The sequence below is a fragment of the Rhinopithecus roxellana genome, chromosome 21 (assembly GCF_007565055.1).
Source record: "Rhinopithecus roxellana isolate Shanxi Qingling chromosome 21, ASM756505v1, whole genome shotgun sequence".
Classification (NCBI taxonomy): domain Eukaryota; kingdom Metazoa; phylum Chordata; class Mammalia; order Primates; family Cercopithecidae; genus Rhinopithecus; species Rhinopithecus roxellana.
The window spans coordinates 12,156,971-12,182,800 of record NC_044569.1 but is presented as its reverse complement, the minus strand read 5'-3'; the positions used below and the strand labels follow the sequence as shown (position 1 = coordinate 12,182,800).

The following is a 25,830-nucleotide window of genomic DNA, read 5'->3' as shown; positions in this document are numbered from 1 at the left end:
TGTATGTGTGTGTGTGTGTGTGTGTGTGTTCCAATTCACTCATTTAATCGTTCAGTTTGATATTTCTTTCCTTTTGTAATCATTTTTAAAAATGTGTATAACTTTTTGAGTTGAAAGTTGAATTAGTTCACTTTCATTCTTTCTTACTGAGTAAGGTATAGATTTCTCTCTGAACATATGTACTATGACATCCTAAAAGTTAATCTCTTCAGTATTCTCATTATACTAAGTCTAGATTTTCTGAGATTCAGGTCTGGGTTCTCCTTTGATCCCATGATTGCTTAAGTGATAGTTATAAATGTTTTTGTATTTGTTCTAGGTGAATGGATTTTTTCTCAACAATTTCTTATTTCATTGCATTTTGATCAAAGAATAGGTTTGATGTTTTGTTTTGAGAATTCACTGAGTTATGTGTGGCTTAACAGTAGAGTTTTGAAAAGTGCTTTTGGGTAAATTTATTGTTTTCAACTTGATGTGTATCTTTAGTCACTCTTCCTCCTTTTCTTAAATCATGTTATTCAGATTCTGTATATTCTTATGTCTGTTTTGCCTGTTTACTCCATCACTCTCTGAAATGGGTAAATTAAAATCTCCTTATATTATCTTATTTCTCGTTATATTTTCTGCCATTATACTTTCCAAAACATGGTATTATACTCTTTAGTGAATAAAGACTATGTCTGTTTGAGTCTCATCATAAAACTGAATCTTTTGTAGTGTAAAGAGCTCTCATTTACAGATGAAGAAATAAAGTTAGGAATAGTGGGGCGATGTGCCTCATACTACAGAGTGACTGGTCAGTCTGGATGCCCAGTTCTGGTGAGTTCCAGGCCTTGAACATGACAAGTGAGCCTGACACCCCCCAGCCACCACACACACACACTCACTCACAAAGGGGAACAGATGTGAAAAGAAGAAAACATCTAAAATAATTTCCATTATTATTTTTGAGCCAACAGAACAATTCCAGGTAAACCCTGAATAGAGGGTGAGTTCTCCTATAAGTTTCCACTAAGAGCACCCAAAAATATCTTAGATTTATCCGATACCCCCAACCCCTACTTCTGAGCAGCAAATGCTCCTCTTCTATTTCTTTGTATTGTTTAAGGTTTGACACTTCAGCCACATACGCTGTGCCCTGTGTCCCACACAGGAGTTCTGGGGCAAGAGGCCTTCACATTGTAATAATATCTGGCTCTCAAAGTAAATAATATAATTATTGGTTCCTAAATAAATTACCTGTGTACGTTTTGTGACACAGAGTTAGATCAAGTCTTCTGGAGTCTGTGTTCTACTCATTTGGGGGGAAAAAAAAGATTTCATATCTAATCCTGGACCTTGGCTCAAAAGTAAATTTACATCTTGTAGTCCCAATATTGTCATCTCTAAATATTCCTATGTTAACAAATACACCTACTTCACTTTATTCCCTATGTAAATTCATGCAAATAAAATGTAAATTGTGTGATAATTGTGTGCCCAAAGTCCTATTTTCATACAGATAAGAACTGATGCAATTTATTTCAAATAATTTATCCATATTCTACATGAATTCCATACAAGTTTGAGTATTATTGCTAACACCCCTGACTATTTTAATAAAAACTAAAATAAACCTATCCAACATCCATCTAAAAAGGATACCCAGGGTCCACCTCATCTATTAAAGTGAGCTATTATTTTCAAATGTCGTTAGTGATATCTTGATGTCATCGTCCTCCTTGTCAGCTGTACAAAATAAGATGCTGACAACTTATTTTAAGAATACTGTTTACTTCCTTTCAAAACACCAAGGCTTCAATATCAGAATCAGAAATTCTGATTTGAAATGGTAAAAACAACATTCTACTTACAAGCACTCCACTGCCTGGGAGCATTTTCTAGAAAAGCAGCTGAAATTGCCACCTTCCTTAAAGTGGAGCACTACATTTTCATGCTTTCCCTCAGGCTTTAGAAGCAGGAGTCAATCAAGTTGTTTTATACTGGTCCTAGCCAAACTAGAGAGGCTTGCTCTTTTGTTCTGTTTTTTCTTTTCTTCTTCTTTTTCTTAAATATAAGAATATCTGCCTAAGAATCTTCTGGACTAGAGACTGCAAGAAGTGTCTTGTAAAATGATGCCTTTCTGGTAAAGGTACATACCTATGACAAGAGGAAAAAACCTTTTACTTTGGAGTATGCAAGTTTTACTCATTTAAATTCATTAGGAAACTCAAGCTAGAAATGATGATTATATTAATAGTACACCTAGGAATCTGGGAGAATACAGCAAAGATTTAAAAATTTTATCTCTTGCTTACCATCTCCTGACATAAAATAACAAAATGTATAATGATAACTTCAGGTGTTTTATGGAAAATTTCTAGCATGCATGCACATGTGTGTGTGTGTGCATGTGTGTGTGCAAGTGCATGTATATAGTATTCTCAAAAGATACTGCCCAAGGTAAGTACTGAAGAATAATACTTTCAATCTTTCAGAGCTATACAAAATTTAGACTACAATAACAGTAAAAATATAAGAAAAATGCAGGGATTATGAATGGTATCAATTTTTTACAGTTAATTGCAAGAGGATTTTAGTAAATTCTTAAGTTGTACACATAGTTACATTTGTAAATTGATTAACTGGATAAAATACAATGATGAAATGATTAAAGCAAGAAAGACGTGCCCAGTGTTTCCTAGAGCTAACCTACATTACTCATGATCCGCACTCTCCAACGACACCCTTTCAGCCAACAGTAACTCCATCAAAGATTTATCCTCATGCCTTGAATACAAGGAATTTTGAATTCCTTGTATTAAGACAAAATAGTGTTTAATATGATAAAATTTGTTTGCATTTCCTTTCGCAGGTAAATTAAAATGTATTTACCTGATGGTTTACATGCTTTATAACTCCCCATCAAAAACGCAAGGTCAAGAAACATCCAGTTCTCTAATTGTTGTGTTTTCCATTCTAGATAGATGCTAGCTGCAGGTACTTGTTCTTTTCATTTTCATTTCTGAGACCCTGGAATCATGAAGCTTTTGGAGACCTTGCTCTTACTTGAGTGCTCTCTAATAATGAGGTCTGGAACTGGAGAAGAGCTGAAAGAATTCATCATACCAGCAGCCCTGCACATGTGTGAGGCCTGGAGACAGGATCACCTCTCAGGCCTGCTGTGTCCCTAAAAATGCCCCATTCTTCTCACTATCACACTTTCAATATTTCATTTTTTTCCCTAAGCTTCATAGAATGCTTTTCTTTAAATCCTTCTTTATTTTTATATTCTTCTCATTCATTGAGAAATTCTGAGGCCAACCTTTAAAGGCTACTTTAAAGGCTACTTATCTACTTTAGAAGATAAACTTAAGTCAAATATTCTCTTGATAATTAGATAATACAAAGAAGAACATCAATTAGACCCCATTTACATTATGTCAGATGAGAGAAAGTTCAGAGAAGCTGCTGAAACAAAGGGCAGCAGAACCATTGAGACTGTGTCCACAGCCTTCTCAGAATCCAGTAGGGAGAGGTCAGTCAGAAACACACACGTCCAGCGCAGGAGGCAAGCCGGCTTTGCTGAAGTGGAAGGAGAGGCTTGTGTGAGATGCTCTGCTACCTTAAAGAGCAGTCCAGGAATGGTCGGTGTCATTTTAGCACCAGCTCCACAGAAGCGTCATCATCAGAGAGCTCTGAGGGAAAGACAAACTGCAATACCGTGGTGTGACTAACTTTGGGGAGAATGATTCCAGTTTTGAAGGAGGCATTAAGATGGCCATTCACTTCACAGAAATACCTGTGCGCAAAATGCTGCGATGAGAGGGCACAGTACGCCAGACTCTCTCAGGGCTGTCTGACAGAACTCTCGGGGATGATGGACATGTTCCATACCTTTGCTGTCCAATACAGTAGCCACTAGTCACAAGGGCTGCTGAGCATCTGAAATATTGCCAAGCGTGCCTGAGGAACACAGAGGCAGGTGACCAGCGAGTACCACAGTGGGGTGTTACAGCTCTAGATCACACACGCACACACACACACACATACACACACACTCCCCCCACACACAAACAGAGGCCTGAGGAAGCTGATCTCCATAGCTATATACTCCTAGTGCTGTCTAGGAAGTGGCTCCATCAACTCCAGCAGAGTCCTTGCTAATACAGGGCACGCTCCTAATCATGGGCTTCTCCCCTCTCCCCTTCCCTCCCTCATCTTTCCTTTGTCCTCGTTTCCTCCTCCCCTCACATAGCACTAATATTACAGTAGGTACAAGACATTGAACAGAATGTGAAAAAAAAATGCAGGTAGCTAGGCAGACATGAGCAAGGCAGGAGAGGCCCGCTACCCCAGGAATGCCAGGCTACCATCAGGTGATGGTCAGGTGGTTCTTACACTGTCTAGCTAAAATAATAATTGGTCACAGCTGGTGCCAGAAAGCAGCAACCTCCCAATAGATAAGAAACACCTGAAACTGGTGATCAGCCGCTTCCTGATAACATCTCAGGAGCTGCGTGACTGGACCCAAGCATGTTCGCTAAGAGGCAAAATGGCGGAGTTTAACTGGTACATGACCTTCCTCTAGGAACATTCAACTGGTAAGGGAAAAATGCCCCAAATGAGCATGTACACAACTTCAGTAAACACACTGTGCATATGGCCTGTATTAGTCCATTTTCACACTGCTGATAAAGACATACCTGAGACTGGGAAGAAAAAAGAGGTTTAATTGGACTTACAGTTCCACATGGCTGGGGAGGCCCCATACTCATGGCGGAGGGTGAAAGGCACTTCTTACATGGTGGGAGCAAGAGAAAATGAGGAAGAAGCAAAAGCAGAAACCCCTGATAAACCCATTACCCATCAGATCTCCTGAGACTTGTTCACTATCACACGAATAGCGTGGGAAAGACCAGCCCCCATGATTCTATTACTTCCCCCCGGGTCCTTCCCACAACATGGTGGGAATTCTGAGAGATACAATTCAAGTTGAGATTTCACAGGGGACACAGCCAAACCATATCATTCCACCCCTGACCCCTCCAAACCTCATGTCCTCACATTTCAAAACCAATCATGCCTTCCCAACAGTTCCCCAAAGTCTTAACTCATTTCAGCATTAACCCAAAAGTCCACAGTCCAAAGTCTCATCTGAGACACAGCAAGTCCTTTCTGCTTATGAGCCTGTAAAATTAAAAGCAAGCTAGTTACTTCTAGACACAATGGGGGTACAGGTATTGGGTAAATACAACTGTTCCAAATGGGAGAAATTGGCCAAAACAAAGGGGTTACAGGGCCCATGCAAGTCTGAAATCCAGCAGGGCAGTCAAATTTTAAAGCTCTCCTTTGACTCCAGGTCTCACATCCAAGCCACACTGATGCAACAGGTGGGTTCCCACAGTCTTGGGCAGCTCCACCCCTGTGGCTTTGCAGGGTACAGCCTCCCTTCTGGCTGCTTTCATTGGCTGGTGTTGAGTGCCCACAGCTTTTCCAGGTGTATGGTACAAGCTGTCAGTGGATCTACCATTCTGGGGTCTGGAGGACAGTGGCCCACTTCTCACAGCTCCACTAGGCAGTGCCCCAGTAGGGACTCTGTGTGGGGGCTCTGACCCCACATCTCCCTTCCACAATGCCCTAGCAGAGGTTCTTTATAAGAGCCCCACCCCTGCAGCAAACTTTTGCCTGGGCATCCAGGCGTTTCCATACATCTTCTGAAATCTAGGCGGAGGTTCCAAACCTCAATCTTGACTTCCATGCACTCACAGGCTCAACACCATCTGGAAGCTACCAAGGCTTGGGGCTTCCACCCTCTGAAGCCACAGCCCAAGATTTATGTTGGCTCCTTTCAGTCACAGGGGGAGCAGCTGGGACACAGGGTACCAAGACTCTAGGCTGCACACAGCACAGGGACCCTGGGTCCAGCCCACAAAACCACCTTTTCCTCCTGGGCCTCCAGGCTTGTGATGGGAGAGGCTGCCACAAAGGTCTCTGACATGGCCTGGAGACATTTTCCCCATGGTCTTGGGGATTATCATTAGGCTCCTTGCTACTTATGCAAATTTCTGCAGCCAGCTTGAATTTCTCCTTAAAAAATGGGTTTTTCTTTTCTACTGCATCATCAGGCCACGAATTTTCTGAACTTTTATGTTCTGTTTTCCTTTTAAAATGGAATGCTTTTAACAGCACCCAAGTCAACTTTTGAATGCTTTGCTGCTTAGAAATTTCTTCCACCAGATACCCTAAATCATCTTTCTCAAGTTCAAAGTTCCACAAATCTCTAGGGCAGGGGCAAAATGCTTCCAGTCTCTTTGCTAAAACACAACAAGGGTCACCTTCGCTCCAGTTCCCAACAAGTTCCTCATGTCCATCTGAGACCACCTCAGCCTTATTGTTCATATCACTATCAGCATTTTTGTCAAAGCCATTTGCCAAGTCTCTAGGAGGTTCCAAACTTTCCCACATTTTCCTGTCTTCTTCTGAACCCTCCAAACTGTTCCAACCTCTGCCCTTTACACAGTTCCAAAGTTGCTTCCACATTTTTCTTGTACCTTTTCAGCAGTGCCCCACTCTACTGGTACCAATTGTACTGTATTATTCTGTGTTCACACTGCTGATAAAGACATACAGTGGACTGGAAAGGAAAAAGAGATTTAATTGGACTTCCAGTTCCACATGGCTGGGGAAGCCTCAGAATCATGGTGGGAGGTGAAAGGCACTTCTTACATGGTGGCAAGAAGGGAAAATGAGGAAGAAGCAAAAGTAGAAACCCCTGATAAACCCATCAGATCTCGTGAGACTTATTCACTATCACAAGAATAGCACAGGAAATACCGGGCCCCATGATTCAATTACCTCCCCCTGGGTCCCTCCCACAATGTGGGAATTCTGGGAGATACAATTCAAGTTGAGATTTGAGTGAGGATATAGCCAAACCATATCATGGTCCCTCCTAAGTGCTGGCAGGTCACTGCACATGTGGACAGTCTACTCCAATGAAGAATCAGGGTGAGGCAGGAGAATAGGGTCTAGAAGCAGGAAACCTAAGGCCAATTCACCCTGACTCCCTAGAACTAAATGAAAGGAAAATCCCCAACTTTCCACTCTCAAGTAACAAAAGGACCAGAGGCTACTCCCTTTGTACCCCCCACGCCCTGCTTTTCTGCATGAAAGATGGAAAATTGAAAGTATCTCTGATTGGTTGTAGACACCAACCAGTTGTGGACAGCAACCAATCAGATGTTTGCATAGGAGCGTAACTTTGTAACTTCACTTCAGCTTCTGATTCGTTGCTTTCCACAACCAATCAGACTGACTGTGGCCCACTACTTCATCTACATAGGGTGTACACCAAGTAACCAACGGGAAACCTTTAGAGGGTATTTAACGCCCCCCTAAAATTCTGTAACGGGGATTTTGAGCCCCTCTGCTTGGGCCTGCTCCCACTCTGTGGAGTGTGCTTTCATTTTCAGTAAATCTCTGCTTTCGTTGCTTCATTCTTTCCTTGCTTTGTTTGTGTGTTTTGTCCAATTCTTTGTGCCAGACACCAAGAACCTGGACTCCCTCCACCAGTAACAAGGGCAGAAGAAATGCAACCCCGGGAATTATGCCAATGTATAAAAACCCCAAGGCAAGGCCTAAATGGCTTACTTGACTCTCTCAAGTTGCCCTCCTGGCCCTCTTCCAAGTACACTTTACTTCCTTTTGCTCCTGCTCTAAAACTTTTTCATAACATTTCACTCTTGCTCAAAAACTTGCCTTGGTCTCTCACTCTGCCTTAGTCTCTCACTCTGCCTTTTGCCCCTGGAACAAATTCTTTCCTCTGAGGACGCAAGAATTGAGTTGCTGCAGATCCGTACAGACTTGACACTGCTAGCACTAAGATGTCTCCTCCGGGTCCAGCTCCACGTTCACAATCTGAGTCCCACAGATTTTCACAAGTCACCAAGCAGTCTTCATGTCTTTCTTTTGTTTAATGGATGCTATATTTTTTTCTTTTAAGAGTTAATAGATTTATGCATATCACATTTATATTCATGTATGTGATTTGGGAGTGCTTTATCACTATTATGGTGGCATTTCCTTTGATTCAGTTAAAAATGTTTTAGGCACTAGTTTCCAGGATTACCTGATAAAGCATGGACTTCCTGTATTACACTTAGACCCTTTATTCAAACAAATTTTTTCTTGCTTCGTGTATTATATGACTTAATCTTTTCTCTTTATAATAAACTTTTCTATGATGTTTGTTTATATATTTGTGTATTTGAACAAATTTGATATTAATTCTTTCAGTCTTTATATACTGTTTCTAGATCACCAATATAAATAATTTATCTACACATTATTTACCAATTGATGAGGATAGAAAAAGAAGCAAAGGCTTACATATTTACTTGCATTGTTTTTCTTTAAAAGCAACATCTGTTCATATGGATATTGTCAAATACTTAAAACCTGGGCATATTCTGCAACATAACTGCACACTAGTTTTCTATTCTTTTATAGAATTAACTCCAAATTAATAAGAAAGAGAGAAAAAGAAATAGAGGCAAGAAACAGAAAATGAGTAGAAAAGGTAAGAGGCTCTGGAATTTCTCTGGAAGAAAGCAAGTCTCAGGACAGGGTGGTGGGTGTGTATGACAGTATGCATTTGGTAGGAAAATTGTTACAAAACAGAGATTCTGGGACATGAAATGAGTCTGGGAAACACCTCATAATTCCAAGAAGGTTCTAGAAGGGCAGAGTTGCAGGCAGAGGAAAATGTCAAGGAAGGGCCTCGGCAACACAGAGGTGGGAGTGTCATAGGGGCAGCTGGCTCCATGAGACTCATTTATGATGTTCCATGTAGCTGCTAATCTGCAGAATATTTCCATTCATCCGGGAATAAGTAAGAAAAATGTTACCTGTGATGTCCTGAATAACGTGGACCACGGATATGGCCTATTCCTCGGCACCCGGGAGTAGGACAGACAGCTTGACCTGGAAGGATCTTCAGGTCATTTGTTCCTTCAGGAAGAAAAAGAACATACCTTGAAAACACTCTCATTAAAGGAGACTGCAAATCTGAAATATGTAAATGATGCTAATTAAGACTTTACAAATTAAAAACAAACCATCACCAAAAACCACTTACAGGTGACTTACGATGTATTAGTAATATTAAATTGTTTAGCAGAAAATACCAGTGCTATAATAAGTAACAGTAACAGCACAATCCATATCAGAGAGAGAGGAAAATGAATAAATGAATAGGCATTGAAGAAATTTTTTTTTTCTTTGAGACTAAGTCTCTCTCTGTCACCCAGGCTGCAGTGCAATGGCGCATCTCGACTCACTGCAACCTCCACCTCCTGGGTTCAAGTAATTCTCCTGCCTCAGCCTCCTGAGTAGCTGGAATTACAGACGTGCATCACCACGCCCGGCTAATTTTTGTATTTTTAGTAGAGACAGGGTTTCACCCCTTTGGCCAGGCTGGTCTTAAGTTCCTGAACTCAGGCAATCTGCCCGCCTAGGCCTCCCAAAGTCCTGGGATTGCAGGCGTGATAAATTTTTAAAAATAGATATGAGAACATTCACTTATTTCTTTCAGAGATTAATAATGGCATAGGCAATACAGCCACGAGCTGAGAACGCGAGTACGTAAGGTCTGCTTTCTGCTCCTTGGTGAAGCCACCACTCAGCCACAGCAGGGATCTTGGAATACTGGACAGAAACCAGGCTAGTAAACAGGGTGTGCTGAAGATGGCAAACATGGACCTACAGCACACTTACTCAAGTGGCTATCAAAGCTAGGCAAAGAAAGAACTGACATTATGCTACTCTATACTGCTGCTATACTGTACCATATGCTATGCAGTACTATATGCTACACTGTACTATATGCTCTACTGTACTATATATTGTACTATACACTACACTGTACTATATGCTATACCATACACTATATTGTACTATACACTACACCATATTATATGCTGCATTGTGCTATATACTATGCTATGTACTACACTGCACCATAAGCTACAGTGTACTATATACTATATGCTACACCATGCTGTAAGCTACACTGTGCTATATTGTACTATATACTGTACTGCATTGCACTGCACTGTACTCTAACCATGCCAACCAGTCTGTCAATCCAAAGAGGCAGTCTACATCTAAATATTATCAGTAGCAAAACCTCCATGCCCTGTTCTGTGATTTTCCTAAGTGTTCTCTGTCCCCTAAACACACATGCGCACACACACACACATATACACATGTGCATACACACACACACGCACACTCACACATATCAGTTCCTGGAACGTCCCATCCCATACCTCCTGCTGTTCTGGGCCTTACTTTCCTGACAATCCCACAGTTCCCTTCTCCCTTCCCAGCTCTCAGACTTCCATTTCCTGTTCAACAAATTCCCTACTTCCTCCTCCTCATCTCAGTATTCCCCATTTCCCAGTCCTGGTTTCATGGGGCTGAAGACATGGCTTCCCACAGCCCTCCACAGGGGTCATGTGCCTCCAGAGAGGTAGGGAAGTCAGGGTCAGTCTTCCTCTCTGTGCTTCCTCAGGGCCACACCTCTGAGGCTCCTCTTCTGAGTCTGCTGCCTTGGGCTTCCACCATCTGCCCACTGTTTCCACATCACTCAGGGAAGACTTAGGCACTGGCTCTCCATGTTCTGCTCTCTCCCAAATCTGGCAATTGCTCAGGCACACTCAGGCCCCATGTGCTCATCCTGCCGCTCTGCCACCCCACCACATCAGTCACTTCCTTGAGCCGGTGGCCCCCAACTCATCTGGGACACACAAAGAAAACCCTCTGGGTCTTGCCATCACCCAAAATGGCTTTGCTTCCAAAACCCCACCTGACCACAAAATCGTATCCTCCCATACTGCACGCTCAGGTGCCCAACTGCTGCTGATGTTTTCAACGTCAGTGGACTTTCCAGGCCACTAATTTCCCTTCTTCTCTTCCTCAGCCCCTTCTGAGGGGCCACAACCGCCTTCCCTTGTCTAACTTAGATTCTATCAATTATTTGACCCTCTGTTGCTCTCTGACTTTTTAATCACGTCTGGCTGTGGGGCGGGGGTGGGAAAGAGCCAACCACAGATCGCCCGAAACAACCTGCTGCTCTATGTTTTGCAAAACTAAGTTCTCCTGGGGAAAAAACGCACATCATGCAGACAAGATGTTACCAAAACACCTGTCTCCCACACTGCCACTGGCCTGCAGCCTCAGCCCTGCTAACTGAGGACCAGGAGCTCGTGGACAGCGCGCCTCCTCACCGCCTGCCCAGCACTTCCCCTCCCTCCTTTCCACTGCAGTGTGGGGCGCACTTTCCCCTCTCCAAAGCAAATCCCTCACCATCTATGCTTGATCTCATCACCTCCCATTCTCCAGGATCTGTAAGCTATGAGGTATTTTAATCGCTCCTTGACTATTGACCAACATTTAAACATACTCCAGTTTCCCCATCATAAAAACAAAGACAAAAGAGAAAACGAAAGTTTACAACTCTACTTGGATCCCACAGGCCCCTTAGCTGCTGTTCCCCATTTCTTGTTCAAAGCAAACTTCTCAAAGTAGTTACCTCCTTCTCCTCGGGGCTCCTTTCCTGAGCCACATTTGTTTTAACATCATCCGACACATTAGGATAACATCCCACATATTGGGACCTAGACTCAGTATTTTAATGAAATCTAATTACAATATAATACAAATTTGTGGTAGACTATGAGTGCCTCTGAAAGAAAGAACTATGGATTACTCACTTATTGCACAAGCACTAACTGAGCACTAACTATGTGCTCAGTAAGTGCTTGTGGAATAGGTATTTACTGAAACTGCATACTGTACTATATGCTACAGTATGTAGTTCAATGTATAGTTGGCAATCTCCTTCTGGAATTGCTGTTGTCTGCTGGCTTTGGCAACATCACACTCTGACAGTTTTCCTTCTGAACATGAGGATTCTTTTGTAATCTCCTTTGCCAGCACTTCCTCCTCTAGTCAACCTGAAATGTCAGGCAACATCCTCAAGGTTTGCTCCTGGGCCATCCATTTCTATGGCTTCATTTACCAACTGCATGCTCACAGTCTACAGCCCAGGCATTCTTGAAGTTCCAGACCAACGTATCCACCTTTCCACTTGATGTCTCCATAGCTATTTCTTAAAGTCATTTCAAAGTCAACATGTTCAGACTGAACCTTTCGTCTTGTCCCCCAGCCTTCTTTTCCCCTAGAACAGCTCATCTCCGTGACTGCATTACCCTCCATCCAGATGCCTGGACCCTTGACATCATTTCTCCCTGGATCCTTCACATCACCTGTCCCTCATTTCATGCCACCCTATCAATCAGTCCTCAATTTTTCAAATACTTCTTTTACCTACCAACTTATCTTCATTGCTACTATGACTGGCCTAATCCAAAGCCATCTTCCTGATTGAAGAATTGCAACAGTCATTCTTCACTCTTCCTAATCTATTTCACATCTTGCAACCAGAGCCATCTTTTCAAATCACAGACAACATCATATCACTTCTCTCTTAGCACATTTCAATGGCTTCTCATTGCTGTTAGGATGAAACCTCAAATTTTTAACCTGGCCTGCCTGATTTATGATTGGACTTGATTTTTCTCCTCATTCAGGATTCTGCATCCATGCTGGCCTTCTCCTGTTCCTTGAACCTGCCAGGTTCTTTCATACATCAGGGCATTTGCATGCTGGCAAGAACATTCCACTGTCCCCTTGGATGACTCCTTCTTGTCTTTCACATCTTGACTTATATTTCACTTCCTCATGCTAATTTCTGAGAGGAGGTTAGGTCCCCATTTTATGTAGCACCTACCTCAATTACCAAGTAAATAATTATTTGTTTAATGTCTATCTCTCTTATTAAACTATAAGCTGCAGGCATGGGTCTAGTTCACCACTGTGTCACCAGTATCTAGCCTGACACAGAGTTAGTGCTCAGTAAGTGTTTGTGGAATAGGTCAGTGTTCCATAGTTCTTTCTTCCTTTGAGAGACACTCATAGTCCAGAAAAGCAGCTTTATATATAAACAGCAAATTTGCATTATAGTGAAATTAGGTTGCATGGAAATACTGAGTGAGTTTAGGTCCCAGTGTGTCGTGATATTAAAACAAATATTTAAGCCTCAAATATATTTTCATTACATTTACTGAACCATAGGAAAGTATGTCTGAAGCACATCTTATGTTCTTATGACTTTGTGAAACACATTGAGGCATAAATAGAGAAAAAGAGAGCTACTCTATTCAAAGCCAGCGTTTGGAAACAGCTTTTTAGAAAAACAACTTTCAAACAAATCAGAGGAAGAGATGTTTGAAAAACTGTAAAGAGGATCGGCTTGGTGGCCCATGCCTATAATCCCAGAACTTTGGGAGTTTGAGGTGGGAGGATTGCTTGAGGTCAGGAATTTGAAACCTAGAAAGACCTTATTTCTACAAAAAAAAATTTTAAAAGTTATCTGGACATGTTGGCATGTACCTATAGTCCTAGCTACTCTGAAGGCTAAAATGGGAGGATCTCTTGAGCCCAGCAGTTCAACCAGTCTGGGAGATAGTGAGACGGTATCTCAAAAAAAAAAAAAATGTAAACAAATCCTTCATTAAGAAATATGCTTGTGTCATTCAGTAAATAAAAGGATCTAAGAGAAAAGAAATATATAGTATATAAACAGTTTTCTCTAAACTGTATCTCACAATACATTATCCAAGCTATCATTATAAAGGTCTGGAATATTAAACCCACAAATAAAAAACAAAAAATACTCTCCATCAGCCAGCCCGGATGGAACTCTGTGTGGACAACATTCTACACACACAGTGACCTTTCAGTGAATGCTACTTAATATTGTTTCCAGTACTATTTTAATGTACTTTATTAAATTAAGTTTTAAACTGATGTTTTTAATATTTATCAATGCATATTTCTCTCCATATCCCTGATGGGTACCATCATTCTCTCCCAGGTAGAGCTGGAAGGAAAGGCATGACCTCAACTAGGGGAGAAGAGCCATCGCATTAAGAAGTACAGCAAAAGACATAACCAAGAAAGTGTCGAGAAGAACAGGAAATAAAAATGCATGGGACTTGGCAATTTCCTCATTAAATTTTGTATGACAAAGTATAATAGGTTGAATTAATGGCAAATGAGACAAGGAGCCATCCACTGGGGAAAAGAAACCTGCAAATTCTGCAACAGTTCACATGATTGCTCTAAGATAAAGGAAACCTACCATCAAATGAATGTTTGTGTTCAGAAAATAATCATATTTTTGCCAAGAATAGCTTACTATAATTTGGACATTTAGACAATTAGGTCGCAAGAAGAAATGTTCTCAGCTCTAAATCACTTCTTCAGAAAGAGCATCCCTGACCATATGACCCATTCTTGTCTTCTTTTTACCACTTTTCCTGAAATTAGTTTTGTAGTTTATCTGCTTCTATCACCCGTCTCCCTTCACTAGAGTGAGGACATTTACCTTATCTAACTTGTCTACCACTGTATCCCCAGCACCTACTAGAACAGCGAGTGGCAAGTAATAGATACTCAACAAGTACGTTTTATGAGTGGGAAGATGATAATAAAGACAGCAACGGCTGGGCGCAGTGGCTCATGCCTGTAATCCCAGAACTTTGGGAGGCTGAGGCGGGCGATCACAAGGTCAGGAGATTGAGACCATCCTGGCTAACAGGGTGAGACCCCACTTCTACTAAAAATACAAAAAGTTAGCTGGGCGTGGTGGTGGGCGCCTGTAGTCCCAGCTACTTGGGAGGTTGAGGCAGGAGAATGGTGTGAACCCAGGAGGCGGAGGTTGCAGTGAGCCGAGATCATGCCACTGCACTCCAGCCTGGGCAACAGAGTGAGACTCCATCTCAAAAAAAAAAAAAAAAAAAAAGCAACAATTAATACCTGGAAACATTATTTTATCACAATGCTGTGAGATCATCACTATTTTATTCTCATTTCAGAGCTCAGCTTGTCTGAAATCCCTCTCTGATCTTCTGTTTCTAAATATTATGAGCTACTTGCTGTATCAAGCAGCATGAATAACTCCTAATTCACTGGAAATCTTCTATGAAAACTTTTACTCAGGCAGCAGTAAATCTAATGGCAAGGTTCTTTAGGAAAGGACAAAAAGGAAAGAAAATATGCTTTTAAACTAGGAATTATCTGAATAATGAATGATGCTTTACCCTAACATGATACTATTGTTAAGATGTCCTCATGGAATTCCCCATTCACACAGAAATGCATGGTTACTACATGCAGCCCTTTTTCCTTGCCAACCAAATTCTGATTTTGCTCAGGGCAACAATGTGCCCAGCTACACACATCCTCTTTCCCAGCCTCTCTTAAATCTGGTCATGGTCACTCGACACTGTCCTGGATAACCGAAGGGAAAGGCACCGTAAGGACAAATGCTTTTCTTTCCTGTTAAAAGGGCGAAGATGAGACTGGTACTGCTTTGCCCATTTTCCCCTCCTTTGGACTCCCTGGAATGCAGATGTAAACGCTCATGAGATGATAAGCACAGAGACAAATGCAAAGGTGTTGAGGGAAGAAGACAACAAAGGAAGACAGAGCCTGGGCCCACAACACTGCCATCCTTGGACCTGCTACACCAGTGATCTGTCATGCAAGAAAAACAACCCTCTCTTTGATTAAACCCTAGGGTTTAATTTTTGTGTTACTTGCTGATAAAAATTTCTAGGATAAAACAGCAATTTTTTTTTTCTTTTTCTTTTTTTTTTTTTTGAGACGGAGTCTCGCTCTGTGGCCCAGGCTGGAGTGCAGTGGCCGGATCTCAGCTCACTGCAAGCTCCGCCTCCCAGGTTTACGCCATTCTCCTGTCTCAAACTCCCCAGTAGCTGGGACTACAGAAGCCCGCCACCTCGCCTGGCTAGTTTTTTGTATTTTTTTAGTAGAGATGGGGTTTCACCGTGTTAGCCAGGATGGTCTCGATCTCCTGACCTCATGATCCGCCCGTCTCGGCTCCCAAAGTTCTGGGATTACAGGCTTGAGCCACCGCGCCCGGCCTTGATTTTTCTTTTGTGAAATCAAGCAATTGTCCTTAAAAGAAAACACTCAAGGCCGGGCGCGGTGGCTCAAGCCTGTAATCCCAGCACTTTGGGAGGCCGAGACGGGCGGATCACGAGGTCAGGAGATCGAGACCATCCTGGCTAACACGGTGAAACCCCGTCTCTACTAAAAAATACAAAAAACTAGCCGGGCGAGGTGGCGGGCGCCTGTAGTCCCAGCTACTCGGGAGGCTGAGGCAGGAGAATGGCGTAAACCCGGGGGGCGGAGCTTGCAGTGAGCCGAGATCGCGCCACTGCACTCCAGCCTGGGTGACAGAGCGAGACTCCGTCTCAAAAAAAAAAAAAAAAAGAAAAGAAAACACTCAAATTGCATATGGATTTTAGACATATTGTCAGGTAAAGATGATGTAAGAGATCAAGGCAAAAGTCAAGAAATAAAAGAGATTGTACTTATCTCTAGAAAATGAAAAAGGGAACTGTCTTTTCTTATTCCCAAATGATCCAAACTGGCGACTCTGGGTGATGTAAATGAAAACGCTTATTATTATACCTAAAATGGGTTACAGACTGAGAACATCATCCTCCTTCTAAGAATGTACTTTCTTCTCAGAACTGTAATTTTATTTGGTATGCACATGCCCATGGCACAGTGATAATGCTGACCCTGAAGCAAATTAAGATGATCTATTCGTTTAAATAAATAGATGACTTACGGATTGATGTTGGTCAGCATCAAAAATAAATAAATAAGAATCAGGAGCATTAGTATCTTTATTTCAATACTAATTACTGCTGAAACAGTACTCGGTTCAACCTGATTCATTTAGCAAGTTTTTTTTTTTTAAATAACAGAGAAATGACATTAGCGTTGGGTGATAATATCCACTAGAAGATGCACAAACACTGCTTCTTTGAAAAGGGAAATAGATTTAAATGTCACAGATAACAGGCAAGTTAAGATTTTATTTTTTCTTATTTTTAACATAAAATTAATTACTGAGGGTTATCCATTCAATTAAAGAGATACTGCAGGCTTATTAGATGCCGATGTTCCCTTTGCTAGCGATATGGTGGCAAACCAAAGAGAAGGCCTTGCCAAGGGGGAGCTCTAACTTCTCATGCCAAAGATGGAATAAGCCATCAGATAAGAAGCATGACAGCAAGTCAGAGTGATGGTGCTAGGCAGATACATGAAGTGGGGTAAGGAAGAGAAAGTAAGTGGGGATGTCGGGAGATCTTTAAGAGGGCGAGGCAGGGAAGAAGTGCTGATATTTGAACAGAATCCTACTTGAAGTGAGAGCATGGGACACGCTGGGACAACTGCCAGAAGGCCTGGGCGAGGGGAAGGGTGGCGGGAGATGAGACCGTGTGGGCCAGTCTCTTATTTATTCTGGGTTGGCTAGGAGACACTGGCAAGCACTGCGTGGAGAGGGGATCGGTGAGAACACACCTACCGCGCTGCTCGGTGAGCAGTTTACTTCTCCGGGCACCTCGTAAAGGGCCTGCTGAGTGCTCTGCATCGTAGCTGGGACTGGAGTCAGCCCTTCAGAGCCCACACAGGCAGCATCCACACCGCTATTTACAGTCGGGGCTAGGTGAACCCCATGGCGAGTTCGTGTCCATGAAGAAGAGAAGTCTGAGGACTGAACTCTGGGAACACCGAGGTGTAGAGATCAGAAAGAAAGAGTGAGCAAGGCAGCTGAGAGCGAGGAACCCAGCTAGCAGAGGAAGAGCCAGGAGGAAGCTGCGCAGAAGGCGCGCAGACCACGCGAGGGTTGAACCTGCACCCGGCCTCTGGGTTTGGCAACATGCCGGGCTGCCAGGCCTGCGGCAAGAATGTTTTCAGTGAAAAGGTGTGAGCAAGACTGATGGAGGTTCACGGGAAAGTGGAAGAGGAAAAGGGGAGAAGCTATAGTTTAAACAACTTCTTAAGTTTTTATATAAAAGGTTGTATAAAATGGTTATTAAAAAGTGGGTTTATGCCCTAAATGGTATTTCTATTATTGTTTTTGTTTGAGTGATGATGAAAATATTTCAGTACAGGGAAAATTTGATAATGTAGGGAGGGGTTTAAATGTGGGAAAAAGCCCTGAGTGAGGACAGGGTGACAGGCCAGTATCCCGGTGAGGACGGGTTGTAGGACGATCAGGGACTGTTAGCAGTCCCAGTCCTGACGAAGGCAAAACCTGTGTGCATATGATGGGGCGCTAGTGGGCTCCATGGCAGGAGGAAGACAAATTTCACCGCTGACAGCTTTTATGTTCTCGGTGAAACAGGCAGTAAGCTCGACAGCTAAGCTTGAGAATGGGGCAGGGGAGCAAGGTATGAAATGTGAACTGAAAATCAATGAAGCAACTGTTCAATTATGCACACATTCCCATTTCAAATAATTAAGCTTTTACTGTCTTTATTTTGAACTGGAAATGTTTAGGTTAGTATCTTGGTTTTTTCCATGCCACCCCCCAGGAAATTTATATTATGGTTTGCTAAGAAGATTTAATGAAATAATTACCCTTGAACATTGGAGAATGCAACTAATAAGCATTATCTTTCAAACTAAAATTATAGGTTAATCATACCTACTCTCCTCCTAATGAAATTAGGGAAAATAAATATCCATTGTGCTGTAATAATTAGTGTCTCAAATAGAAGAAGGAAATAGTACAACCAAACACCATGTTTGCTCGTACCTGGGTTTCAGAACACCACATTTCATAATACGTAAATAAAATAGAACAATAATTTTGTGAAATGAAAATGCAACAAAAGAATTTCAAAAGGTTCCTAAAAATGCCAATTTTATACTTACTTGACAACCTAGAAAAAAATCCTTAAAGTACCACGATGGCAATATTAGTAGAGAAAGACAATCTAACCATCTGCCTGACATAGGGATATGGTTAGAAATGTGGTAGAGTCCTGAAAGAGATGAATCGATACAATAATAATACTTATCTTCCACTCAGAAACAAGCATACAGTAAGAAAAGAATGCAAACGTCAAAAGTCTCTTTCACAGATCTGACAGAGCTTCAGAGCAGGTAAGGCAAAAAGAAAAACATGTTGTACTGGCCTTTGCTTATTATTTTAAAATGAGACAGAAGACCACTTCCTTAATAAAGAACTGGCAAATATTTTCCTAACAAAATACGGTAAAATGCATTTATCATATGTTGAGTTTTAATTAAGAGACAATAATACAGTGGGTAATTGGCTAATTAAACAAGGATCCCAGAAAAAGATGACCTCATGTTTAAATACAAGTACAGTATCAGGGAGATCAGAGGTTTGATGGAAAATGGAATGATTTGATCTGTAGCCTCTGATGGAAACATCTGAGATCTGGCTGTATATTGGTATGAGCCATTGTAAGGATTAGGAACAAGAAAGTGAAGAAGGTACACATATAGTTTTCACTGATATATGGAAAAAATGACAGTAAAGAGGAAGGGAAAATTGTAGATTCAATTTCAGATATCTCCCCGTTCAAACATGTCACATTAGTATTTTTTTTTTTTTTTTTTTTTTTGAGGCGGAGTCTCGCTCTGTCGCCCAGGCTGCAGTGCAGTGGCCGGATCTCAGCTCACTGCAAGCTCCGCCTCCCGGGTTTACGCCATTCTCCTGCCTCAGCCTCCCGAGTAGCTGGGACTACAGGCGCCCGCCACTCGCCCGGCTAGTTTTTGTATTTTTAGTAGAGACGGGGTTTCACCGTGTTAGCCAGGATTGTCTCGATCTCCTGACCTCGTGATCCACCCATCTCGGCCTCCCAAAGTGCTGGGATTACAGGCTTGAGCCACCGCACCCGGCCACGTTAGTATTTTAAAGTATTTATACCATAACCACTTAAATACAACAAAACTAAGTTCTTTTTATACTATAGAATAGGCCTTTGTAAAATGTTGGATTGTTTTATTACTCAGTTTTTAACCTTTCAAAAATCAGAAGAATGACCTTTTTGTTGATCTACAGAAGAGATAAAATTGTGAGAGGTCCACATAGATAATGTAGAAGCATAGGATTTATTTTTTCTTTTTTTGAGACTTGTCGACTGGTATCAATTAGGCTGGACTGCAGTGCTGCAATCATGGTTCACTGCAGCATCGACTTCGTTGGCTCAAATGATCCTTCTCTCTCAGCCTCCTGAGTAGCTGGGACCACAGTTGCACACCACCATGCCCAGCTAATTTTTCCATGTTTATTTTGTAGTGAGGGGGGTCAGGCTATGTTGCCTAGGATAGTCTTGAACTCCTGGGTTCGAGTGATTCTCCCACTTCAGCCTCCAAGAGTGCTGGGATTATAGGCGTGAGCCACCATCCCCAACCATGAAGCACAGAATTTTAAGAGTAGAAAAAAATGTTAAGAGTTATTGGCATACACACAAAAAAATGTTTTACATATAAATAAACTAAATTGTGTGAAGCCTACCCTTAACTAACAGACTTACTGTGAGGAACTAAAGAGCTAAATGGCACCTAAAAGGATTTAATATGAATACTATTTCACTAGATAGCCCTGTTCCACTTTTTTCATTATTTTTAAGAAATAAATAAGACAGTGATTAAAATATATTTATCTTTTAAACTTTACCGTTATAAAAATTGTTTCTCAAAGAAATTATAAAGAACTAAGAGGACTTTTTAACTTTCTTTTACCCTAAACCTCCTTTAGCCTTTTATGAGAAATCAGCCTTTTAAAAAACCACCTAATTTGGTACTTGGTTTATGTAATTGAATTATTCCCATTTGACTTAAGTAAAAATGCTGCAAAACTGTCCCCCTTCTCTCTTTCTCTCTCTCATTCATTCACTCATTCTATGTCTCTTCCCCTTCCTCGACATTGCCTTAAGTAAAGTGACACTTAAACTCAAGCCAAAGGGATGATAACTTGTGTACTCCCCAGTCCTAGAATTGTTCTTATTCAAGTAAAGGGAGATAAGAGACAGGTCAAAAGCTATAAGCATATCAAAGTAGCTTATGAATTGGTTTTGAGCATCCCCAGCCTTTGAACTGTTTTTCCCCTCTTTTTACTAAAAGAAAAATTTCGTACATTCTAGTTTCATTGATGGTGTCACATACAATTTTCTGACTAAAAAAAATCAAGCTGACTAGTTGCTGATAGAAATGTCATATATGTTCTCATAACCAAACAAGTATAAATATGAAAGTTACCTATGAGAGTGAAACATACTCCCAAGTGGAGTGACTATACCGTTTTTTCAACAGCCTGAAAAGCACATCTAAAGCAGAAATTTTGGTGTCCATAATCCCTTCTCAAACTAGCCTAACAGGGCCACATTAAAAGTTCTCATGACCAGTAAGCTTTTGGGCATTCTTAACAGAAAATGTTATGAGTTGTTTGAGAACACACACACACACACACACACACACACACACACACACAATTACACAATGTATAATTCTAATTACATTTCTCTCCATGGCTTCTGCGTGAAATCTCTCTCTACAATTAATGACATTTCATTATTGACATTTAGAAACTTGGCAGAATTGCCAAGTTTCCAAATGGAAGGAAAATCCTCCACCTGATGGCTGTAACAGATGCTTCAATAATGTAAAAGGAGCAAATTGCCTTCCCTCCAACTCCCCTGTACCAGTTTATTCACTGGTGGCTTCAAATTTGTCTAGACCGTACAACTGAGAGAGAACAAGCCCTCACTGATTCTAAGTGTTAGTGCTGCCCCAAGGGAGCTCCTTGCAAGGAGATGTAAGAAACCAGACTTCCTACCTGCTGCCTGGTCAAATCAGCAAATAAAAATGTTCACTTGCACTGTGGGTATAAAGGCACTCCATTCAGAGAAGGAGAGAAAGCTCCCATGATACAGTCTAACCCTTCAAATTCTAACTTTCCACTGTTTAAGTGAGTGCCTCAGCGCCAGGGACCACATGGAGTGCCATCCCATTACAGACTACAGCAGCACCAGGCTCCACGAGGTCAGAGGCCACAGCCACAGCAGGACCAGGAGAGCCTGGGAGTCTACTAGAAGAAAACGGATCCCCTTACTGGCATACAGAACTGGAAGGGACTTAAAAGATCGAAGCTTCCAGGTTCCACAAAAGCAGAATTCCAGTGGCAAGCTTGTGAATCATTTATGTGTTTCCCATTCAGGTTGTGAACCACTGACCTAGTCCACCCGCTTATTTTTGTAAATAACAAAATAAAGGTTTATATGGTCACATAATTTGTGACAACTCACAAGTCACATTATGGTATTTGGGACAAAAATTCAAGGTTTCTAACTTGCAGATCTGCACTTTTTTGACTCTGCTATGCTATACAATAAGCACCTGCTACAATTATTTTTTTAATTTTAATATATAATATATATTAAATATTATACATATTTAGATAGAGTTTTCACTCTTGTTGCCCAGGCTGGAGTACAGTGGCACGATCTTGACTCACTGCAACCTCTGCCGCCCACATTCAAGCAATTCTCCTATCTCAGCCTCTCAAGTAGCTGGGATTACAGGCACGTGCCACTGTGCAGGGCTAATTTTTTTGTATTTTTAGTAGAGACGGGGTTTCACTATGTTGGCCAGGCAAGTCTCAAACTCCTGACCTCAGGTGATCCACCCACCTCGACCTCCCAAAGTGCTAGAATTACAGGCCTGAGCCACCGCACCCAGCCTAATTGTAAAATATTTGATTGACAAAGATAATACATATTTAAGATGTATAACATGGTGATTTGATAAACATATATATTGTGTGATGGTTACCACAACCAAATTAACACATTACCACCCATGTCATATATAATATTTCTGGAATATTGTAACTGAAAGTTTGTACATTTGGCCAACATTTCTCCATTTCTTTTATGCCTCAGCCTCTGGTAACCACCATTCTGCTCTCCACTTTTATTAGTTAGACATTTTTAGATTTCATATAGGTAGGATCATACAGTATTTGTTTTTATGTGCATGGCTTATTTCACTCAGCATAAAACACTCCAGTTTATCCATGATATTGCAAATGACATGATCTCCTTCATTTTATGGATGACAAATATTTCATTGTATGTACAATACCATATTTTCTTTATCCATTCATCCATTGATGAGCAATTAGGTAGTTTCCCTATCTTGGCTATTGTGAATAATGCCGCAATGAACACAGGTATCTCTTGGAGATACTTATTCCATTTCATTTGGATACATACCCAAAAGAGGAATTGCTGAATCTCACGGTAGTTCTATTTATAATTTTTAAAGGAACCTCAATATTTTTTTCCATAACAGCTGTACCAATTTATATTCCCATTAACAGTGTGTAAGGGTTCTCTGTTTTCTCCACATCCTGGCCAATTATTATCTTTTCTCTTTTTGAATAAAATCATCCTAACAGGTGTTAGGTGATATCTCACTGTAGTTTTGATTTGCATTTCTCTGACCATTAGTGGTGCTGGGCAACTTTTCATATAGCTATGGCCCTGCTGTCCATCTGTACGGCTTCTTCAGAAGAAAAAAATGTCTATTCAGGTCCTTTGCCCATTTTATATTATTTAATCAGGTTTTTTCTTTGTTTTTTTTTTTTTTCTGTTTTTTTTTTTTTTTTGTTTTGTTTTGTTTTGCTATTGAGTTAGATGAACTTGTTATATATATGGAGATTAACCCTTTATCAGATGTCGGGTTTGTATCTATTTTCTCCCATTCCATAGGTTGTTTCTTCATTCTGTTGACTGTTTCCTTTGCTGTGCAGAAGCTTTATAATTTGACATAGTCTTCGTTTATTTTTGCTTTTGTTGTCATATTTAAAAACTCACTATCAAAACCAATGTCTTGATAAAGCTTTTCCTTATGTTCTCTTCTAGGAGTTTTATGGTTTCAGATCTTAGATTTAAGTCTTTAATCCATTTCAAGTTAATTTTTGTATATGGTGTAAGACAAGGGTCCAATTTCATTCTTCTGCATGTGGATATCTAGTTTTCCCAGAACCACTTATTAAAGAGATTTCCTTTCCCTATTATATATTCTTGGTGCCTTTGTCAAAGATTAGTTGACCATATACATGAGTTTATTTCTGGGCTTTCTTCTGTTTCATTGGTCTATGTGCCTCTTTTTATGCTACTAACATACTATTTTGATTACCATAGCTTTGTACTATAGTTTGAAATCAGGGAATGTAATGTCTCCAGCTTTGTTCTTCTTTCTTACAACTGATTAAGCTACTTGGGGTCTTTTTCAGCTCCATGAGACAGTTATTTCTATTTCTGTGAAAAATGCTATTGGAATTTTGATAGGGATTGCACCGAATCTGTAAACTGCTTTTAGTAGTATGAATTTTAACATTAAGCGTTCCAGTCCATGAATATGGGATATCTTTCCATTTATTTTTGTCTTCTACAATTTATTTCAATGTATTAAAAGTTTTCAGCATGCAGATATTTCACATCCTTGGTTAAATTTATTCCTAAGCATTTTATTCTTTTTGATGCTATTGTAAATGGAATTTGGATACCTCATTGTTAGTGGATAGAAACCCAACTGACTTTTGTATATTGATTTTGTATCCTGCAACTTTACTGAATTTATTTATTAATTCTAAGAGTTTCTTTGTAGAATCTTTAGGGTTTTTGACATGGTTTGGCTCTGTGTCCCCACCCAAATCTCATCTCGAATTGCAATCCTCATGTGTCGAGGGAGGGAGGTGACTAGATCATGAGGGTGGTTTCCCTATGCTGTTCTCATGATAGTGAGTGAGTTCTCACGAGATCTGGTGGTTTTGTAAATGACAATTTGCACTGTACTTTCACTGTTCTTTCTCCTGCCACCTTGTGAAGAAGGTGCCTGCTTCCCCCTCTGCCATGATTGTAAGTTCCCTGAGACCTCCCTAGCCATGCAAAACTATGAGTCAATTAAACCCCTTCCTTTATAAATTACCCAGTTTCAGAGAAGTTCTTTATAGCAGTGTGAAAACAGACTAACACACTTTTCTATACACACAAAAGGTTATGCTATCAGCAAACAGAGACAATTTAACTTGTTCGTTTCCAATGTGAATGCCTTTTATTTCTTTTTCTTCTCTAATTGCTATGGCTTGGACTTCCAATACTATGTTGAATAGATGTGAGCTAAAGTAGACACCCGTGTCTTGTTTCTGATTTTCTATCTGGATGATCTATCCACTGTTGAGAGTGGGATACTGAAGTCCAATACTATTAGTGTATTGCTATTTCTGTATTCACATCTCTTAATATATGCTTTACATAATAATCAAAATTTTTATATTTTTATATACACAAACTTCTTATCGCAACTATTCCTAGCTTTAAAAGGTAGTAAGGATAGTCATGCACATCAAGACAGTCAAATATCTGAAGTGAATAGAATGGAGTTCTACCACGTATACAAATTCAAATATATATGGAAAAGGGGGAAAGAAAGGTACTCTAGTAGCTACAAGTACAGGTGATCCTACCACGGTACTCAAAAATGGAATCCAGGTATGAGCATGAGATAGGAGTCAGAGACTACTACTCTTCTCCTCAGTCTCAATATGTTCCTCCAATGTGAACAGTTTTCTGAATGTGCAAACGACGTGCTATTTAAAAGTGCCGTGTGATTATCATACAGCGTGACCCTCAATTCACACCAGTGACTTCACCTAACGCTCAACAATGCCAACTGTACAGTTCAATGATGGAGGTAATCCACTCTGGTGGGCTCGCTGTGACACACTTTTCAGTAACTGTGATTAAACATGATTTTTGGCATTACTCACTGAATTTAGACCCTAATCCTAGAATAATATGT

General features: G+C 40.8%; 1 protein-coding gene across 7 annotated transcripts in view; it reads right to left on the bottom strand.

Annotated features, from left to right (window-relative positions):
* L3MBTL4 (L3MBTL histone methyl-lysine binding protein 4) overlaps positions 1–25,830 on the bottom strand; it is a 430,288-nt gene that overhangs the window by 151,469 nt on the left and 252,989 nt on the right. For all 7 annotated transcript variants that reach the window (XR_004055732.1, XM_030926198.1, XM_010373395.1 and 4 more), the window contains exon 14: positions 8,889–8,991. Coding sequence is in view for 6 of the 7 variants with exons in the window: in XM_030926198.1 (XP_030782058.1) it covers positions 8,889–8,991 (103 nt within the window). In the remaining variant the exon portion in view is untranslated. The remainder of the gene's footprint in view (positions 1–8,888; positions 8,992–25,830) is intronic.